At 41.6% G+C, this 22,181-nt stretch overlaps 1 protein-coding gene across 4 annotated transcripts in view; it reads right to left on the bottom strand.

The window, feature by feature from the left end:
- CDYL (chromodomain Y like) overlaps positions 1-22,181 on the bottom strand; it is a 186,046-nt gene that overhangs the window by 71,997 nt on the left and 91,868 nt on the right. For all 4 annotated transcript variants that reach the window (XM_087437939.1, XM_087437942.1, XM_087437941.1 and 1 more), the window contains exon 2: positions 5,316-5,982. In XM_087437939.1, the coding sequence (XP_087294065.1) occupies positions 5,316-5,982 (667 nt within the window). The remainder of the gene's footprint in view (positions 1-5,315; positions 5,983-22,181) is intronic.

The raw sequence follows: 22,181 nt of genomic DNA, 5'->3' as shown, positions 1-22,181 counted from the left end.
TGGTTAAGCTCACGCGCTCTGCTCTGGCAGTTCTAGGTTCACAGGTTCGAATTCCGGGAGTGGACTGACACGCCACTTATCAAGCCATGCTGTGGTGGCCTCCCACATAAAAAATAGAGGAAGATGGGCACAGATGTTAGCTCAGAGCCAATCTTCCTCAGCAAAAAGAGGAAGATTGGCAACAGATGTTAGCTCAGGGCCAATCTTCCTCACAAAAACAAAAACAAAAAAAACGCTCATGGAATGGAAGGCAGGTGATCATATGTGGTGTGTTAAGGTATTTATTTCCTCAGTCATTTCCTCCTAAATCTGTTGGCTTTGACTTAATGTCCAGCAGCCAACCCTACATGACAACATGATCAAGTTTAGACCCCACTTGTAAAAAAAAGTTTGCTAATAGTGATACGAAACCTCCTAATCTCAAATTCGTGTGCCCGATGTGCTGTAAACCAATCACCAGGCCACTGGTGCTTGGAGATGGAGAACGGTTTATTCTAATTGGCCAAAACCAGAGGGCGGGAGGAATGGGTTCTTTCAAACCTGCCTTAACAAGAGAAGAAAGCAGGGGGTTTTATAGAGCTAAGAGGCTTGGTGGGAGGAGTTTTGGAGAAACAAAAGGGTCATCTTTTACTCCAGAGAAGCCCTTGGGCAATCTGACTTCTGGGCATCAGCCAGCAGCTGGGGGCTCTGTCATCCAGTGACTGAAACTTCCCCCAAGGCATTCTCTTTCTTCTGCAAAACAAGCTCATAAACTCTGGGGACCCCTGAGTCACCACTCAGGTTAAACAAGAAATTTAGTGAATATCTGCAGTAACCCTGAGGCACCGGGCTTCAAGAGCATTTTCTCAAATGCCATACTTGTGGAATGATGACCCATTATATACTCAAATTCATGAAAGAACCAAGCAATGATAATCCAGTTTTTAAAAGCAATAGCTTCTTCTGCAGAATTAATTTGTTAGTCAATTGAAAGAGCAAGAAAACATTATCATTAACTTAATAAAGAAGGATAGAAGACAACTGCATTGCCTACATTTCAAAATTTCTCATATTTCTGAGTGAAGCAGTATATTCATCTTTTAAACCTTTGTTTCATACTTAAAACAGTTAAAAACCAAATACACATATGGTTATTCTGTAAAAGTAATCTCGTGTGTGTTAAAATTCTCCAGCTACAGTTATCCCTTTGGTTAAGAGATATTTAAATATCTGTTGTGCTTGATGGCAAAAATATCCCTCACACACACATGATTACTGTTTTGAACAGGAGATGGTTCATTTCCCAATGACTCCACAAGTATCTGCTTCAATTAGTTTTAGAAAAACAAATCAGTATTCTTATGTAGCTCTAAAATTAATGTGGAAAGTAAAAACAAACAACTGCTGTATAAATGTCTGAGTATGGACCAACAGCCCAGCACAGCTCCAGTCCTGCATCTCCTCATCTCAGGGGGATACCCTGAGTGTGAGGAAGAGCTTTCCTGGAATGGTTCCATGCTTCTGGGCCACGTACCATGTACTTGTCATTTCACTACATGTCTCCCTTCCCAGTTAGCGTGACCCAGAGACAGAGCTACAAAGGTCTCATCACAGCACTGTCTCCAGTGAGCACTCATTCTACTGGGCTCCCTCCCTATGCTAACACTTGCAGAGCACCATTCTGCATAGGCCCTGCTCTGCACACAGGGAGATTTAGCCCTGGCAAAATAAAATCCCTTCTCGGAGCTTACACTCCAGGGGAGGGCACAACAAGAGCAACTTTCTACAAAGGGAAAGGTGAAGGGAAGCAAAGGCACTAGTCACCTGAGTGTCTGTCAGTGGCCAAGTTGTCTAAGACACCACTGGTTTTTGCCATCGCCTTTCTTTCAGAAAGGACAACCCAACAGGAGGCTTGTCCTAGATCATGGCCACAGGAGATGTCAGCCACCACTGTCCCAAAAACATTCCCGGGCGGCTTCGACTCTTCCTCTCAACTAAACGGAGAGTATATTCTCAACAGTATACAGGACTCGGGGCCAGGAGAGACAGGCGGCCACAAAGGCCTTAGAAATACACTGTTACTCCCACCCCAATCTACCTAACTCCACACAAGATAAAGTAATTTTAAGATTTTATGCTTACACATTCCCCGTGGTTTTAACCAAAGCCACCCTTATGGACATGTGTAAATTTCTGAAATAAGAAGAGTAACAAAAAAGGAAGTCACCAACTCCTTATTTAATAGAAGCCATTACCCTCCTTATATACAAAACTGAAGGATTTTGCCAAGGGCAGCCAACACTATATAACTGTGGTAAAAGCAGAATCTGGAAAATTAAAGGTCAAAAGAGTTGTGAAAGAGCCAGCCCTGATGGCCTAGCAGTTCAAGTTCGGCATGCTCTGTTTCTGCAGCCTGGGTTCGGTTCCCGGGTGTAGAACCACATCACTCGTCTGTCAGTAGCCATGCTGTGGCGGCAGCTCACAGAGAAGAACTAGAAGGACCTACAACTAGAATACACAACTATGTACTGGGGCTTTGGGGAGAGGGAAAAAAAAAGAGGAAGATAGGCAACAGATGTTAGCTTAGAGCGAATCTTTCCCAGCAAAAGACAAAAAACAAAAAACTTAGCTTTTTTTATTTTTATTTTTTAAATTTTTTTGTGAGGGAGATCAGCCCTGAGCTAACATCCGTGCTAATCCTCCTCTTTTTGCTGAGGAAGACAGGCTCTGAGCTAACATCTATTGCCAATCCTCCTCCTTTTTTTCTTCCCCAAAGCCCCAATAGATAGTTGTATGTCATAGTTGCACATCCTTCTAGTTGCTGCATGTGGGACGTGGCCTCTGCATGGCCAGAGAAGCAGTGCGTCGGTGCGCACCCGGGATCTGAACCCGGGCCACCAAGGGCGGAGCGCACGCACTTAACCGCTAAGCCACCAGGCTGGCCCCAAAAAACTTAGCTTTTAAAAAATGTTTTGAAAATCATGCGTTTCCCCCCATAAAAATGCATGTAGACACAATATTTGTGGACAAAGGGGAAGCACAGATCTTCCGAAGCCTTTTGTGTGTCATTACCTCCCAAAAATACTGCCCCAGGACTGTGACCTTCTAGAGCAGAGGTTAGCAAACTTCTTCTGTAAAGAGCCAGACTGTCAATGTTTTCAGTTTTGCAGGCTATACAGTCTCTGTCACAATGATTCAATTCTGTCCTTGTAGCTGGAAAGCAGCCACAGACCATAAGTGAATGAATGAATGTGGCTGTGTTTCAATACAACTTTATTTATGGACACAGAAATGTGAATTTCTTATATTTACATGTGTCATGAAATATTATTCCTCCTGATTTTTTCTAAATATCAGAAAATGTAAAAACCATTCTTAACTTGCAGACCATACAAAAACACGTGGTGGCTAGGTTTGGCCCATGGGCTTTAGTTTGCCTAACCCTGCGCCAGAGAGTCAGCAGGGGCCCAGTCCTTGTTTCTTGCACTAGAGCCCAGCACAGTGCCTGGCCCTAAGTGATCAATAAAGAAGTAGATGTGTATTTGTCTAGTTGAGGCAGCAAGCAATGGTGAGAACACAGGAGTAGGAAGTGAGAAACGTGTTCTGATTCCATCTCTGCCTTCAGTTCAGTTCTGTTTGAACATCACAATCTCTCTAGACTCGACTTCCCTATCTGTAAAATAGAGCGTACTATTAGATGATTTATAAAGTCTCTTCTACCTCTGAACCTCTATGATCCTTCATTTACGAGGTAAGAGAAAACTGTATCCACGAGCAGATCAACAATACAAGAAGTCACCCAAGTTCCAGGTGAAGGTGAAACTTTTAGCATAGGGAAGAGGAGCAGCATCTGGGTAAAGCATGTATCTGAAACACACTAGCAGGATGGCAACTTACTGTCCAAAGAGAAGCCCAGATTTCAGTCTGTATCCCTCTTCACTGCTACACAAGGACCTAAGCCAAACCTGTTAGATGCACCACAGCAAGATGCTAGAGCAGTGTCTCAGATGAACATTTCTCTTCAGAGGAAAATGGCTCCCCCAAACAAACCAACATCATCTTATTTTGTTTTACGTTATCCTGCTAAGCATGACTTGAGAGAGACACACACAGGTAAAGGGACAACTACTATACTGCAAAGCAGAGGGCAAGGAGAGTGTAAGAGACAAAGGACCCAGGAGCAGGTGGCCCTGAACTGGAAGTAGAATCAGAGGTCATGAGGTGAATGAGGAACAGGGAAACCACAGTGCTCCTGGCAGAGAGAGCAGCAGGGACACTGATACAGAGAGATGGAGCTGGAGAGGTAGGCGAGGGCTGAGCAGACTCAGGAGCACACCTGCTAACTAAGGCAACCGTGGTACAATCAGACCAGCAATTGGGGTCCCCTCTCCTGTCCAAGAATTACAGAAAATGGATGGGAACTGTCAAAGGCAGGAAGCAGGGAGACCAATTAGGAAGCTTTGCTAGGTAAGAAATTACCAGGTCCTAAAGTCAGGTAAAGCTGGTGTGGCTTACATCAAAGAAACATGTAACAGAATTCTAGAAAAACTGGTGGCTAGCTAGGCACGGAAAAGGGAAGGGAAGGAAGCTGTCTATGCTAATTCTCAAGTGCGCTGTCTTAGGAGATGGGGAGGCTGGGGTACAACCAACTAAGCTGCAGAAGCCAGGACAGGCAAAAATCAAACAGAAAATACTACCCATGTTGAATGAACTCCCACTCTGAAAAAGGGACAATGGCATCTGAACAGCTGAGTATTACAGAGAAACAAACCCAAGTCCTAAAGGCTCTATTAGGTAAATGACACCCTCCATCGAAAGGCATTTTTGATAATTTTAATCAATCAGCAAAATAAGGATCATGACTTCTAATCAATACTGGTCACACTTAGAAAATTCAGATGGATTCTTAACATGAGTCTCAGTGTTTAAGAGGTGTATAAAAGTAGGTGGCTTCAGAAAGAAACTTGCTGTAAAAAACTACCAACCATAACCTATTTAGAGTGAGACACCATTTAAAGCAAGTCAACGTGGTGGTACAGTTTGTGGATGGCAAATTAAATAGAGGTAGCTAGTGCTGATTCAAGAGATAAATGCCAAAGGCTTCAAGTGAAGACAGGAGAAGCTGGCAAAATCTCTCAAAGGTTCCAGTAGACCTGTCATTAGAAGCAGAATCTTCAGAACTCCCCAGACTTACGAAAGCCTGCTTTCTGGAGTAGGACCAAGATGCAGGGAAGGAGCACCTACCCCAACCCCAAGATAATTACCAGGCATGCTGGGTAACAGCCATGGTAATCAACAGAGACACCACCCACCAAGCAGCTGACCTGGACACTCACCTTTTCCATTTACGGCTAATCCCGTGGCCATGGCCGCAGTCACGGGGCCAGACACCTGAGGCACTAGTGGGTGTATTCGGGGCCTGCTCCCCATTCTAGCTCGCTCTGCACCAGGGCCCAGTAAGGCTCCAACCGGCTTTTCGGCCGCCACTTCTGGCGCCACCGTGTCCTCATGACCCTGCTCGACGGGGTCCAGTTTCTCAGGGCTCTCATTCTGAAAGCCGTCCACTGTGGTCCTGCTCTTAATGGGGCTCTTAGGCACAAGTATCTTTATACCTGATTTTACTAGGTCCATATTCTTCCGGTTTGAGAGAGATGGAGCTGTGTTTTTCCTGAACTTCTGGCTGGCGGCAAATAACTGACTGTTTTTGGACTCGTGGTCTTTGCCAACTACTAGTGATTTAGGAGAGGTCTTAGAAAAGTTGCTGTTGGTGGATCTGGAAATCTGTTTCCTAGCATTGTTTGGAGAGGTCCTATTTGTTCTGGTTAACGTGCTTTCTTTCTGCTTTTCAGTGTGGCGTCTGTTAAAGTCATGAATATATTCCTCACAGTTCACAAGATGCTGCTCTGGTTCCCAAGTGTCATCCTCGCTGTCATAGCCTTTCCATCGAACCAAATACTCTGTCTTCCCTTTTTTGTTTTTCCTTTTGTCAACAATCCTTTCAACCTGTTTATAAAAGAAAAGAAAAAAGTATAAACATATTATCTGAAGAAAGTGCAGGTTTAATAACGAAACATCAAAAATAATAAAAACCACCATAGATAATGAAAATGATCTTCTCTTCTTCAAGCCCAATCATCTGAAAATAGAAAAGTGACAGAACATTTGGGATTTTAGCAATTTCCTTGAAATTAAGTCAAACAAAAAGCTAATATTTCATGCTCAGAATATATAGATGTGCGTTACGTAGCTTACTTTTTTGTGACTCAATTTTTTAATTTTTACATTAGACCCTGACCACCTGAGCTGGTTTTCACAGTCATAACTGGAACAGTACTAGTCACCCACAGCCTTCTGCCTGGTCATCCTCAGGTTACCAACAGCAGGCACTTAAACAATAGCTTAGCTGTGGTAAATACAACAAGCTATGAAGGGCTAAGAGCCTTCTGAGTTGTGGAACTGGCTCACCGAGGAAACACGGTTGGTACTGCAAGTATCAGAAGCACTGGGTTAAAACTAAAAAGGTCAACAGAGAATGTAATGCTTCACTGGTAATAAAATGGTCTAGAATGGCCAGGTTATTTATCTTCAAATCTTGGTTTTAACTAATTTTCTGCTAACATCTTTAAAGGAAGATGCTGTTAATCTCTGAATTTGATGATCAATACATCCCATATCAAATTTATAAATTCACACAACCGTGCCATGAAACATATTGTTATTATTGTGACAAATTCTACTACCTTAAGATCCTAAGTGTAAATGAGAGATCTTCTGTGACTCACATGAACAAAATATATTTGACATAACGCCCCTACATTATTGGAGAAACACTTAGAATCTGTTGGCACCTCTCCAGTTAACCATCAGCTTGCTTCCTCAGGGCAGCATGCACCTCTGCACCTTGTAGGCAGAGGCCTACAGTCATATAGTAGCTCTTTAATTAAGTACGCAAAGGTCTAAGCCCAAGAATTATCAAGAACATCAATAAATTTCTGGCAAAGTTACAGACTAGATCAGATGACACAATGACGTATCCAGTTTTCCAACATTCCAAAAAACAGAGGCTAAGTGAGGACAACTACAGACATTTTTGGAGAATGGGAGAATAACCCACCCCATCATCTCCCTTACTCTTAAAAAAATCCCCAAACTCTCCAATATATCTACCTGGAATATAGAGAACAAAAGCCCTTAACTAAAGAAAAGTCTAAAATTAAATACACATTATTGCTTCCATGCAAAAGGATTAAGGGTAAAGAAAGGCCTTGCTTCAGCAGAAGGCAGATTTCACGGAAACAGATGTGCGCAGAGTAGATAACTGACATGAGATCCCCACGTGCGTGTCCTCACAGTCCACAACAGAGCACGCAGAGCTTTTGACAGTGATTTCCCCCTGCTTCTTTGCTTGTAAAGAGTTATGTATAACGGCACATTTCAATTCAAGTAAGAGATGTATTTCTGGAAAATTACACGCAAATCAATTTTATGGCAGAAACACCTTAAAAATTTTAAATACAAGGGGTAAAGAGATTGTCTCTTAAGAGAAAATTATGTTTGATACTTATTTTCTTTTGAAATCAATTTCCATTCCAGAAGCACGAAGTATCCTAAACCAGAGCACCTCATTCTCTTTAAAGCTGAAGCAAGGGTCTGGTGAAGTAGGATGAGTTTCTTTTCCCTCCTCTCCTTGTATCACTGGTTTTTCCCCTCCTGGGCTGATGCCCCACAAGAGCCTTCACCTGCCACTACCCCACCAGTGCCTCTCAGGAAACCAAGAGGAGTTACAACAGGACCAGCTCGGCAGCTGCGGTGGTACGTGTGCTGTGTTTTATGTATATCCAGTGGCCAGACTCTGTTTAGACACTGAAAGAAGGCAGTAATAAGGGACACATTAGACCACGGGTTGGCAAACTTTATGTAAAGGGCCATATGGGCCATATGGTGTCCCAACCAATCAACTCTGCCACTGTAGCACAAAAGCAGCCACTAATAATGTGTAAATGAGGTGATATTAAAAACAAAACAACGCAACTCGAAAACTATGATACACAACTATGTACTGAGGCTTTGGGAAGAAAAAAGAAAAAGAGGAAGATTGGCAATAGATGCTAGCACAGGGCCAATCTTCCTCAAAAAAAAAAAAAAGAAAAAGAAAAACAAAACAACTCTATGGATACCAAAATTAGAATTTTGTTATTTTATGGGTCATAAAATATACTTCTGATATTTTTCAACTATTTAATTGACCTGCAGGTCACAGTTTGCTAACCCCTGCATTAGACTACGAAGGAGCAAGAGGATTCAGAATGCAGACACAATGCCCTTCTAATTCTCGTGGGGGACATGGTTTGCAAGTCGACAAGACACATATGGCTGACGAGGAGACAACGAGCATGCCTTGGAAGTGGCAGGTCTACAAGACTCACACTGGCAGTAGACACGGGGTGGGAGGTTTAGGCCAACAACCACCACAGGTTTCTAATACCAAGTTCAGACTAAACTGGGGACACGAGGGTCCCTCTCCCCCCAATTCAAGGACAAATGTGCTTCCCCCTTTGAAAGCTTAAAAGTAAAGTCCTGTTCATTTCCTATTCTCAGTGGCTAAAACAATCTCCCACAAAAAGGCATCACCAGGATTCGACAATATTTTACTAGAATATTAAGCCTAAGATTATTTCCAGAGCACTTTTGTGGTGATGAGGGAGGAAAAACTTGATCACAAGACAAACACATAAAAAAATCTTTCATCCATTTTTCAGTCCCTTCGCCTTGGGTTCTCCCTCTGTCTACCAACATAACTATTTCTGAAAACTAGTATCAATGAATTGTCTTTCTCAAAGTATATGCAGGTATTTGCTTATAGTTACAGAATTTCAATGCAAAGAATTTTATATAAAACAAACTCTTCACTGAAGTACAAAACTGCAGACAAGTTCTTCTAAGATTTTAAAAAAACAAGACAAAATGAAGGTGGAAAGGCATGAAAATCTCATTCAGATTACCTAGATACTGTTTTGCAATGTCACCCACAATCACATGTGGAGTAAAATTCTGGAAAATCCAAATCATAATAACCATCTTTGACTACCAGTGGCATAACAAATCAACCAAAGTTCTTTTTGTTAGGATTTGCTTTTAAAACTCAATCTAAAAAATCACAATGTGAAACAAGTAAAACCAGGCTTTCCTTAACATTATAAAGTCCTCTAACAGTTTGCAGAGTGGTGAAATTAATCAAAAAGGATCATTCCAAACACCTAACCCGTTTCACCTACCTCAGAGCACACCCCGATATCTCTAGGCCCAGAAACATGCTGAATGTACTACAGGGTTGCAGAAGACAGAAAGAAAAGGATGGACAAAAGGTTCACTAACGCATGAACAAAAATCCAAAGAGAAACCCAAACTGGCTAAAGAGCTCAGTAAGAGAAGGAAGAAAAGAGTAACTCTGCTATTGGTGCAATTAAAATATCAAACAGCCTGAGCGAGGCATGCAAATATATCGGCTTGCAAGAAAAAGACCAAAGTTGAAAAATAATCACAGTCAGAAAAGTCTGGCCCATTGTATCATCTTTAGTAACTGTGTCAACAGCCACACTGGTTGCTAATACTTGCTCTGATTCCTCCCAGAACAGTGGGAATAGGCTGTCAGTATAACTTTGAAACCACAAGCAATGCTGAAAGCTTTTCTCAGGTTTGGGTCTTGCAGGAATGGCTGGATAATCCGGAACAGCAGATCATCACTACAGCAAAAAAGAATAAAAAACCCTTCTTATGTCACAGAATTCTGGTGGGCCTTTGAAAGGTAATAGCTCTGTAGATGAGGAAGATAACGTTTCCATCAGCCATTTGAAAATTGTGTTTACTATTAAGAACAGGAAAAAGTTGCCTTAACTACTAAGAACATTTATTAACTATTGTGGGAGATCAAAATTTGGCCACCCTGAAATATATCTCTTTACCTTGATTGTTTTCTCTGAAGGACATTTGACCTCCCCCACTAACTGCCTAAAGAATTTGACATGGTGGCTCCTTCCTGGAAGAGATCTTCTATCATGATGGCTATAAAGATAATGTAAAATAGATGTTACAATGGGAGGGGCACCAAGCCCCTTTTATCAAAAACTCTGTCTCTCCCTGACCACATTATCTATAGATGACCCCGAAAAGAATTGTCCTCCTGCCCTCTGAAGTCCCAGGCCACTACCCACCCCCAACACGCTCCTCGCTCTTAGCTGCAATACTTAAGCAAGAGCTTAGACAGAGGGATGAGTTGCTCATTTCTGAGCTTCTCCCATGTATACATGTTATTAAACTTGGTATTATTTTCTCCTGCTAACCTGTCTTGTTGATTATTTGGCCAGCCATAAGAACCTTAAGGAAAAGGGCAGAGGGAGATTCTCCCTCTTCCCCCGACACTATCAAAAACAGAGGCAGAGAGTTCCACGGAAAGAAACATAGGAATAATATAACTATCTGATGACACTGAAAAGAAACCAAAAACCCATAGAACCTGAGGGGATTAGACCACTGAAACAAGGGAACCCAATGACTTCTGCACTCCCCAATCTGCTGCTGGTAGAACTCCAGCAGAAAGCACAGTCTTACAGGCTTCAGGTGTCAGAGGGCAGAGCTGGGAGCTGACAGAGCAGTTAGAAATCTAGGAAGAAGACCACAGACAGGAGGGCCTCCGAGAAGGGGGAGACCCCAAAACAACATATCAATCTCTTCAAATCCTGGGCAGACTCTTGAACTACACCAGGCCAGTGGACAGCAACAGAACCAACTGTTGCTTTTCCCAAGACCAAATCCAGGTTCAATGATTCATTAGGAAGACTCACAGGACGCAGCACACAGTCTCACGGCTACAATTTATTACAATGGAAGGCTATTAAGCCGTATAAGCAAAGGCAACAAGTGTGTGGGGTGAAGTCCAGTGGAAACCAAGCACAAACTTGCAAGCATCCTCTCCCAGCAGCCACACAGGACGTGCTTCAACCTCCAGCAACGAGCTGACACAACGCATGCAAAATATTGTCTACAAAGAAGCTCCTTAGAAACCCAGTGCCCAGGATTTTTACTGGGGGCTGGTCACATAGGCACCCTCTGCCCAGCATGTATCAAAACTCCAGATTCTTGGAAGGAAGGTGTTCTGAATAAACTATACCAATGAGCATCACAGTCAAACTTAAACCAAGATAAGGAAAACACAAACCAGCCAGAGGATGAGAAGAGAAGACGTTACATACAGGGCCACAACAATGGAGGCCAGTAGAGAAGGGAAATACATCTTTGAAGCACTGAAGGAAACAACTGTCAACTCAGAATTCTATATCTAGAAAAAAACATGCTTCAGAAGCAAGGGTAGAGTTCTACTTCTGGGATGGCAGAAGTAGAAGTAGAAGTAGAAGTAGAAGATCTGAAGACACACTCCCCAACCAAGCAGGCAAAGTGGGTGAAAACTACTACTAAAAAAAAAACAAACCCCTAAAGTCTCTGAAATTGTCCTAAGGCCACAGAGCAAATAAAGAAACATTTATTCAAGAAAGTCTACCAACACTCCATAAGAACAGAGAAAGTTTGTGACATCTGAGCCATGACCCACTTCCTTCCTCCCCACTCTCTAATACCAGCTCAACACAAGGTTGACATAAGGGAAGCCATACTGTAGAAAAGAAACCATATTATAACTTTGAATGACCTCTGACTAACTAACCCAGACATGCTCTGTGGATTTTATGGCCCCTCCCAGCTGCTATAAATTGATAGCTTTGTTCCCTTGAGCTCCTTAGGAATGTGATGACCCCCAGGCAGAAAGTCTATGCTGGTAGCCATCATCAATGACAACTGAAAGATCAGGGTATAGGGCGTTGCTCTGGTCTCTGATACATATCCAGTAAAACACAAGACCGTCAGGAACTAAGAACAGATGGATGCCCCCACCCTGAGACTAGATATGTGCCTCCACCCGGAGATCAGATGGATGCCCCTACCCTCAGACTAGATGTCTGCCTCCACCCAGAGATCAGATGGATGCCCCACCCTGAGACTAGATGTCTGCCCCCACCCAGAGACCAGATGCTGCCCCCACCTGGAGACCAGCCCCCTATGTAAGTGGCCTGTAGTCTGTTCTGTAAGATAGTTCTTTCAGACATTAGTCGGTCATCTTCCCCCTTGCTAGCAAGCTGTAATAAAGTGCCCTTTCTCTGCCACCATCTTGCCTCTTGACAACTGGCTTTTGTCTTGCGGCGAGCAGATCGTGCCCTTTGGGCAGTTAACACCTCCAGTTCAGTGTGACAGGAGCTCACTTCGGGTGGGTGTAGCCGAGCAGATCGTGCCCTTTGGGCAGTTAACACCTCCAGTTCAGTGTGACAGGAGCTCACTTCGGGTGGGTGTAGCCAAGAATACAGGCTCTCTCTCCCCTCAGCTCTCAATCAAGACTTACCATATCTCACCAAGAGAGACAGGCCACCAGTGTTTCTCCTCTCCCACTCAAAGCAGAAGAGGCAAAATCCCTGATGAGTATGACCGAGAAGTCAGAGGTTCCTTTCCTCTACCCTACCCCTGCCCATAGGAGGCTCTACCCCAGGGGTACGAGGGCAAAGGGGACTCTGACCACTCTTGCCCCAACTCACTCTTTTGTGTGTGTGTGTGAGGAAGATTAGTCCTGAGCTAACAACCGTTGCCAATCCTCCTCTTTTTTGCTGAGGAAGATTGGCTCTGGGCTAACATCCATGCCCATCTTCCTCCACTTTATATGGGATGATGCCACAGCATGGCTCGATAAGCGGTGTGTCGGTCCGCACCCGGGATCCGAACTTGCCAACCCTGGGTCACCGAAGAGGAGTGCGCAAACTTAACCGCTATACCACTGGGCAGGCCCCCCCAACTCACTCTTAAGGGAGAGGTTCCACGTTGGGAGAGGCAAACTAAGAAGACCAGAGGCCACCACTCTACCCAGCACCCAGACTAGTGGTTCAGAGACTTTGCCTGGGGAGAGGTAATCCATAAGTAAAGAGAGCTGTTCACAACATAAATGACTTTGTGTGAGATAGTGTGTGGGGAAGTTTAAACTTAAAGGATGCTCTTGAAAATGATAATTAAAAGCACCACGCTAAACCATAGGTCACCTGGTACATCAAGAAGAACCAGGGAAAAAAACAGCTAAGAACAAATCTCAAAGACTGGCCTCAAAAACTCCCCCTGCCAAAATTTAACTGGATCAGACTGCCGAGCAATTTATGCACCATGCACTCTCAAAAACAACAGAGTAATCAAATAGTAATTAGTGGAGTCTAACGGGCTAGATGAAATACCAAATAAAGCCAGCAGGTTAGAGAGACCAGGGAAAGAGACAGTCCGAGAGCCCAGCTAAAACCACTGTCACCCCAGGGCAACTGTGCATTCACCCGAAGCTGTGCCCTCTGAGGAGCCACATCAAAGGTTTCACACAGCCAAGGGAAAGACACTTTACTATAATAGTCTATCCAAGTGACAAAATAACCAACCAAGCAAATAACAACAAAAATAAGCCCTAGAGTGGGGAAGAGAAACCAGTATCCAGAGTTGCTGCCACGTATAACCTAAAAATATATATACTTAATAACACAGCCAACAAAATATATGAAGCCAAAACTGACAAAAAAGTGAAGAGACATGAAAAGAACAGGAACAAGTGACCCATACATAGGGGTGGAGGAGAACAGGCAGCAGAAACCACTTATGAGAGGGAGAGCTACTGGGTGTAACTAACAAAGACTTCAAATAAGTCAAAGAACTAAAGGACACCATACTTAAAGAAGTAAAAGAAGGTATGAAGACAATATCACATTAAATAAAGACTATCATTAATGAGACAGAAATTGCAAAAATAACCAAATGGAAATTCCGGAGTTGAAATGTACAATGACTGAAAGGAAAAACTAGTTACAGGTGCTCCACAGTAGATTTAAAGTTGGCAGAAGAATGAATCAACTTGAAAAAAAGATCGATAGAGATTATGCAAAACAAAGAACAGAGAGAAAGTAGAATGAAAAAAACAATCACAGAGAAATGTGGGACATGTTAAGCACACCAATACATGTGTAATGGGAGTATGAGAAGGAGAGGAGAGAATGGAGCAGAAAAAATATTCGGGGAAAAAAAAGATGGCTGAAAATTTCCCAAATTTATTGAAAAACAATAATCTACACATCCAGGAAACAGAACAAACTCCAAGTAGGATAAATGCACAAACGCAAAGAGACAATATGGAAGCAACAAAAGGAAAATAACTGCTTGTGTACAATCCAATTCCAATAAAATTAATGGCTAACTTCTCATCAGAAATAACAGAGGCAAAAGGTAGTGGGATGACATATTCCAGGTACTAAAAGAAAAAACACATCAATCAGGAATCTTATATCTAGCAAACCTATCTTTCAAAAATGAAAACAGAAAAGGCTACATACTGTGTGTCCAACTATATGACATTCTGGAAAAGGCAAAACTATGGAGACTGTGAAAAGATCAGTGTTTGTCAGGGTTAGGGTGAAAGGAGGGATGAATAGGCAGAGCTCAAAGGATTTTTAGGGCAGTGAAGCTATTCTGTATGATACTATAATAGTGGATATATGTCATTATAGATTTGTCAAAACCCATAGAATGTACAACACCAACCCCACTAGGGTTAGCGTGAACCCTAACATTAGCTATGGATTTGGGGTGATAATGACTTGTCAATGTAGGTTCATCAACTGTAACAGATGTACCACTCTGGTGGGAAATGCTGATAGTGAAGGAAGTTGTCCATGTGTGGGGGCAAGCAGTATATGGAAACTCTCTGTACTTTCTGCTCAATTCTACTATGAATCTTAAAGCTGTTCTAAAAAAATAAGTCTACAAACCACCTCCTCTCCATAAAACGAAAACGAAATAAAGACATTCCCAGATGAACAAAGACAGAATTTGTTTCTAGCAGACCTGCTTTACAAGAAATATTTAGGGAAGTTCTTCAGGCTGGAGGCAAATAAACCAGAATTCACACAAAAACCAAAGAGGACTGGTAAAGGTAATTATGTAATTCTGAAAGTTTAAAATCCATATTTTTCTGCATTTTTCTTATTTAAAAAGCAATTGTATAAAACAATATGTATATAATTGTATTGCTGGATCTATAACATACAGAAATGTAATTATAACAGTTGTAAGCATATATATACTCAATAACAGAGCCAACAAAATACATGACCCTGAAACTGACAAAAGTAAAGGGAAAAATGACAATTTGACAATAATAGTTGGAGACTTAAATGTCCACATTCAGTAATAGATAGAGCAAATAGAAGATCAGTAAAGAAACAGAAGACCTGAACAAAACCACAGAAGAATTAGACCCAACAGACATCGCATTCTTCTCAAGCAGAATACGCATTTTTCTCAAGCACACACGGAATATTCCCCAGCACGGACCACATGCTAGCTCATAAGACAAGCCTCAACAAATTTAGAAGGGTTGAAATCATAAAAAGTATTATCTCTAATGAAACTGAAAATTAATAACAGAAAAATCTGAGAAATTCACAAATATGTGGAAATTAAACAACCCATGCTAAATAATCAATGGGCCAAAGAAGAAATCATAAGGGAAATCAGAAAACACGTCAAGATAAATTTAAAAAGCACACAACATACCAAAACTTATGGGAAGTAGCAAAGCAGTGATGAGAGGGAAATTTGTAGCTGTAAATGCCTCTAGCGAAAAAGAAGAAAGATTTCAAATCAATAACCTAACCATCCACCAACTAAGACACTGGAAAAAAAAGCAAACTAAACCCAAAGCAAGCAGAAGGAAGGAAACAATAAGAATTAGAATGGTATTTTACGAAATATAGAATAGAAAAGCGATATAAAAAAAAAATCGCAAAACCAGGTTTCTTCAGAAAGATCAACAAAATTGAGAAAACTTTAGTTATACTAATCAAGAAAAAGAGAACACTCAAATTACTAAAATCAGGAATGAAAAAGCAAACATTACCACCAACAGTACAGAAATTAAAAAAAGAATTATAATGCCATGAACAACTGTACCCCAATAATTTAGATAACTTAGATGAAATGAAAAAATTCCAAGAGGGCCGGCCCCGTGGCTTAGCGGTTAAGTGCGCGCGCTCCGATGCTGGCGGCCAGGGTTCGGATCCCGGGCGCGCACCGATGCACTGCTTCTCCGGCCATGCTGAGGCCGTGTCCCACGTACAGCAACTAGAAGGATGTGCAACTATGACATACAACTATCTGCTGGGGCTTTGGGGGAAGTAAATAAATAAATAAATAAATGTAAAAACATAAGTGTGTTCTTTAAAAAAAAAAAAAAAAAATTCCAAGAAAGACACAAACCACTGAAACTGACTCAAGAAAATCTGAAAAGATCTATAACAAATAAAAAGATTGAATTCATAATCAAAAAACTACCCACAAAGAAAAGCACAAGACCAATGGCTTCACTGGTGAATTTTACCAGATTTTTAAAGAAAAATTAATACCAAGTCTTCATAAACTCTTCCAATAATTAGAAGAGAGAACACTTCACAACTCATTTTATGAAGCCATTATTACCTTGATACCAAAACTAAGACATAACAAGAAAGGAAAGCTAGAGATCAATATCTTTTTGAATACAGACACAAAAATCCTCAAAAAATTCCAGCAAATTGAATCCAGTAATATATAAAAATAATCATGACCAAGAAGGATTTATCCCAGAAATGCAACGTTGGTTTAACATCTGAAAATCAATTAATGTCATACACTACATCAACAGAATAAAGGAAAAAAATCACATATCATCTCAATAGATGCAGAAAAAGCCCTTGAGAAAATTCAAAACCTCTCCACAATAAAAACACTCAACAAACTAGGAATAGCAGTAACTCCCCCAGCCTGATAAACAGCATCTGCAAAAAACACACAGCTAATGTCATACTGAACAGTGAAAGACTGAATGTTTTCCACCCCAAGATCAGAAACAAGACAAGGATGTTTGCTCTCGCCACTTTTATGCAACATGTACTAGAGTTCTAGCTGGGTAATTAGGCAAGAAAATGAAATAAAAAGGCATCCAGATTGAAAAAGAAGAAGTAAAATTAACTCTATTTGCAGATGACATGACCTATATAGAATAATGTTAGGAATCCAATAAAACTATCAGAACAAATGAGTTCAGCAAGAGCACAGGATACAAAATCAATATACAAAAATAGACTGTATACAGTAGCAATGATCAAACCAAACATGAAATCAAGAAAACAGTTCCATTTATAATAGCACCAAAAAGAAAAAATACTTAGGAATAAATTTAACAAAAGAGGTCCAAGACTTTTACACAGATGCATTCAACTACAAAACATTGTTGAAAGAAATTAAGGACCAAATTAAATGGAAAGACATCGCATGTTCATGGATCAGGAGACATAATGGTGTTAATATTATAATATTTTCCAAATTGATCTAAAGAGTCAATACAATCTCTACTAAAATTCCAGTTGATTTCTTTGTAGAAATTGGTATGCTAATCCTAAAATATGGAGTTGGAAGGGACTCAGAATAGCCCTTGAAAAGGAAGAACAATCTTAAAAAAGAAGAACAAAGTTGCAGGACTCACACTTTCAGATTTCAAAACTTACTACAAAGCTATAGAAATCAAAACAGTGTGGAACTGGCATACAGACAGACATATAGACCAACAGAAGAGAACAAAGAGCACAGAAATAAACCCTTGCATATAGGGTCAAATGATTTTCTACAAGGGTGCATTAAATGGGCGAAAGAACAGTCTTTCCAACAAATGGTGCTGGGACAAGTGGATACCAACAGGCAAAAGAATCAAGTTGGACTCTTACTTCACATCATATACAAAACTTAACTCAAATGAATCAAAGATCTATATGTAAGAGTTAAAACTATAAAACTCTTAGAAGAATACACAGGTGTAAATCACAGTGACCTTGGATTAGGCAATAGTTTCTTAGATATGACACCAAAAGCAAAAGCAACAAAAGAAAAAATAGATAAACTGGACATTAAAATTAAAAACTTTTGTGCTTCAAAGGACACCACCAAGAAAGTGTAAAGCAAATACACAGAATGGGAAAAAAATTTTTGCAAATTATATCTGATAAGAGACTTGTATTGAGAATACAAAAACGTCTTAAAACTTAATAATAAAAAGACAAGCCAGTTTAACAATGGCAAAGAATCTGAATAGACGTACACAAATGGCCAATAAACACATGAAAAGATGTGCAACATCATTAGCCACCAGGGAAATGAATATCACAACCACAATGAGATACCATTTCATACCTACAAGGATGGCTGTAATAAAAAAGACAGATAAGTGTTGGCCAAGCATGTAGAGGAACCGGAATCCTCATATGCTACTTGCAGGAATGTAAAATGGTACAGCCAATTTGGAAAACAGTTTGGCAGATCCTCCAATAGTTAAATATATAGATAGCATATGACCCAGCAATTTCAGTTTTAGCTATCTACCCAACAGAATGAAAACTTTCATCCCCATTGAAACTTGTACATAAACATTTACAGCAGCATTATTCAAATAGTCAAAAGATAGAAACAACCCAAATGTCCATTAACTGATGAACGGGTTTACAAAATACTGTATGTGTATATGAGACAATATTATTCAGCCATGAAAGGAAATGAAGTCTGACACATACTACAACATGGATGAATCCTGAAAATATTTATGCTAAGTAAAAGAAGTCAGTCACACAAGACCATATATTACATGGTTCCTTTATAAGAAATGTCCAGAACAGGTGATTTTATAGAGACAGAAAACAAATTAGTGGTTGCTTAGGTCTGGGGCCGGGTGGGGGTGGGGGGGCGGAGCATAGTGGTGGGGAGAGAAGGCAACGGAAGAGGCGCCGGCATAGGTAGGTGACAGGTCATGGATACGGGTTTCTTTCTGAGGTGATGAAAATGTTCTACAATTGACTGTGGTGATGGATGCAACACTGTATAAACAAACAGCCACTGACTTGTATAATTTACATAAGTGAACTGTTTCATATGTGAATTAATCTCAAAAAAGCTGTTTAAAGAAAGGCAGAAGTGAAATATTTTCAGAGGAACAAGAGCTGAAAGAATTTTTTGCAACAGATCTTCAAAAACCATGAAGGGTCTGAAATTTTACCTATTTGCAATCTACCAAGTTAGCTTTCAACATTTTCATGGATGTTGGTAAAGACAAGACGCCTCATCAGAGAAAAAATATTTTATTACTCACAGTAGTAGCAACTGTCAGAGTATCAGCATTTGCTTGTAGCAGTTACCTGAACCCCAATTCCTACAAGGCAATCTATCAAGAGGGCCAGGTGAAAACTGCCCATGCAGTGGGTTGCATTACGAGAGAGGAACCCTCAGCTTGGGGAACTGAAATCTTTCTAATGGTCAGTTAGTATGCCTGTCCTATCTGTATCACCGAAAGCTAAAAGCAAACTTACCCTAAAGTCTAAAGGGAGACACTATCTTTGTCTCCAAGACTGTTTGCTATACCAACATTATTGAAAAGATAGAGCAAATGCAGTCAGAATCTCTTCTCCCAAGACATAGAGAAATGCAAGAGATCCCTCGAGAATTGTCTCCCAACAACATCCACCCTTGTTTCTACACTGTCTTGGCTTCTGGCAAATTTCCCTCTGAGTATGCCACTCCATCAGCCACTCGGATCAATTTGACCAACAGAGCTTGGACCAAATCCATTCAATTTGTTTTATATAACGTTTATTTAAAGCTACTATCAACAGGACTCTAAGCATCCGGATGAGCCACCCTGCAATCTTGTCCTTAACCACGCCTCCCAGTGTCCTGGAGCAAGCTGGCTGAACAAATCCCATACACCACCAGGGTCTATCTCAGAAAGCCAGACTGCTTTCTCTTTAAGTTTCTGAACTGACTTTTCCTCTTGCTCTGGGGCATTAATACAGGTACAACAAGATGCATTAGTAATTGCATGAACTCTGCCTTGGCCCACAAGGAGGAAATCCAGAGCAATTCTATCATCTATGAAACCCCGGCCAGTGAGTTGAGGCTGACCTGAATATCTTCCAGGGCTGAGGTGTTTTCATTGCTCAGTTTAGAGAAAGTCAGAGGCAAACTGCCCACCACCTTTTCTATGGCTCTCGTAATAGGGCTAACTGCCTGCAGGATGTATATACACAGAAGTCAATTACCCCTCCAGGACTTGCCCTGAGTAATCAAGAGTAGCGTCATTTTGGAGAGATCTCCGTAGTCTTGTGAGGGCTACATGACCTACTGGTTGTTTTTCCTTAAACACTTTAAAGTCTTCAATGACTGCCTTTAAGATGCAAGTCATCATGTTTGTCGGGGGGAGACCTGTTAACATCTGGCTTTTATACAAGTACTGTCCCCATGGTGCACATGTTGGTCCTGGAAAGCATTGTTTACAATTAGTGGGGTTCCCCTAAGTAGGCCCTCTATCATGGGGACACAGGTCAACAGTGTCTCCAAAACAGCTTTCCAGCTGGCTATAGATCTTAAAGTCTACAGCTCAGTTCAAATAATTGTCTTGTCCTTGTGTTTGGAGAGACTGTCTAAGAGCAGTCAGTCCAACCTGTCCAGTTTGTCCACCCAAACAGCCAGGTGGCATTCATCTGCACCATGGAATGACAGTGACGGCTATGAGAATGGGGGTGGACAGATATCTGGAGGTGATAACAGGTGTTTTGTGTGGCTAGTGCAGGAGCTGGAGCCATCCTGTGCTGCTTCTGATAGCAGTATGGTTACAAGCAATGCACCAAATCGTCATCAGAGTGCTCTGGCCAGGGATGGCAGGTCCAAAAGTCACATTTAAGGCCCTTGCAAAAATTTGGGAGAACCACACCAAGGCTTTTTCATGACTGAGGAAGACTCTAGGAGTGGTATTAAACGAAAAGCATCATTAATGTCCCTCCCTTCCTCGTACCTTCTGAGAGGTGTAAAGTGTTCCCTCCTGAGGTGCCAGCACTGGCCCCCTACCTCTATCACCACAAAACTGGTGTTCCCATTACAGCAGCTACTTTCACCTGTTTACCATTCATACCCAACCCACACCCAGACCTTTATCAAGAAAGGGCCAGGTGCAAGAGAGATGAGGGCATTTTTTATGCAGCTTACATAGATCTACTACGTCTTCCACTTTGGCCAACATAGGCCCTGCAGGGAACTCAGCGAGCAGCAGTACTGAACGAAGTGATCATTACTCTAACAATCTAGGCCTCTACCAGTAAGAGAATTCAGGTGGCTAGAGTAGAATTAAATTTGAATTTTTCCCTAAGCCCCCATTGGATGGGCTGTTACCCAGAGGAAACCAAAAAAGGCTGGGGTTGCTGTTAGGGAAAAAAAGATACTCAGGAATGATCAGGATGGAATCCAGAATTTTCAAAATAGGTATATACAAAATCTTTCACAACTTGTGTCCTAATCACAACACAGGAAGCAGCCGAGAGGAAATGACCCCTTCTTGGGGAGAGCTGCATCCAGTGACCAAACTGCCTTACTACATGTAGACTAGGAGGGGTGAGAGAGAGAGAGAGGGTCAGAAACTTTTTGGCATGGATTTCCAAGAAGGCTATTCCAATGCTGCATGCTGCCATATGCCTGTGGATGGTAGGGAACATGGAAGTCCACTGAACACCTTAACCATAAGTCTATTACTAATAAGTGGCACTTAGGAAAAAGGCGCACCACTGTCAGACTGCAAATGGTCTGGGGAGCTGAAAACATGGCACAGACTAGTTTCAGGGGCCACCACAGCACAGCCAGAGCTGGCTGGTCAAACTGGAACAGTAACGCTGTAGCCTGAAAAAGTGTCAACAGCGGGGAAACACCCCTGTTAGCACTGAGTAAGGCCCACAGGTCCCATATAATCAACCTGCCAGGGAGCAGGCGGGGCAAGAGCCCATGTGATGTGGTTCCCCACTATTCAGGAAACCAGGTAAATTTTTGGCAGGAATCATAAGTTGGACATGCAGTGGTCACCTGTGCACCAGAAACATGAAGGCCTTTACTTGAGTCCCGTCTATGATGGTGGATGTGTTGCCATGTCCAGTACAATGATGAATCCAGGCAGCAAGGGTGACAGTCTGGATGGTGCAGGCTCAATCAGCAGCTTGATTCCAGTCCGTCTCATCAGAGAGCAG

Source organism: Ceratotherium simum, chromosome 13 (assembly GCF_057802395.1).
Source record: "Ceratotherium simum simum isolate JZ-2026a chromosome 13, ASM5780239v1, whole genome shotgun sequence".
NCBI classification, from domain to species: domain Eukaryota; kingdom Metazoa; phylum Chordata; class Mammalia; order Perissodactyla; family Rhinocerotidae; genus Ceratotherium; species Ceratotherium simum.
Note: the sequence above shows the minus strand (reverse complement) of the source record. Positions and strands in the feature narration are given on the sequence as shown.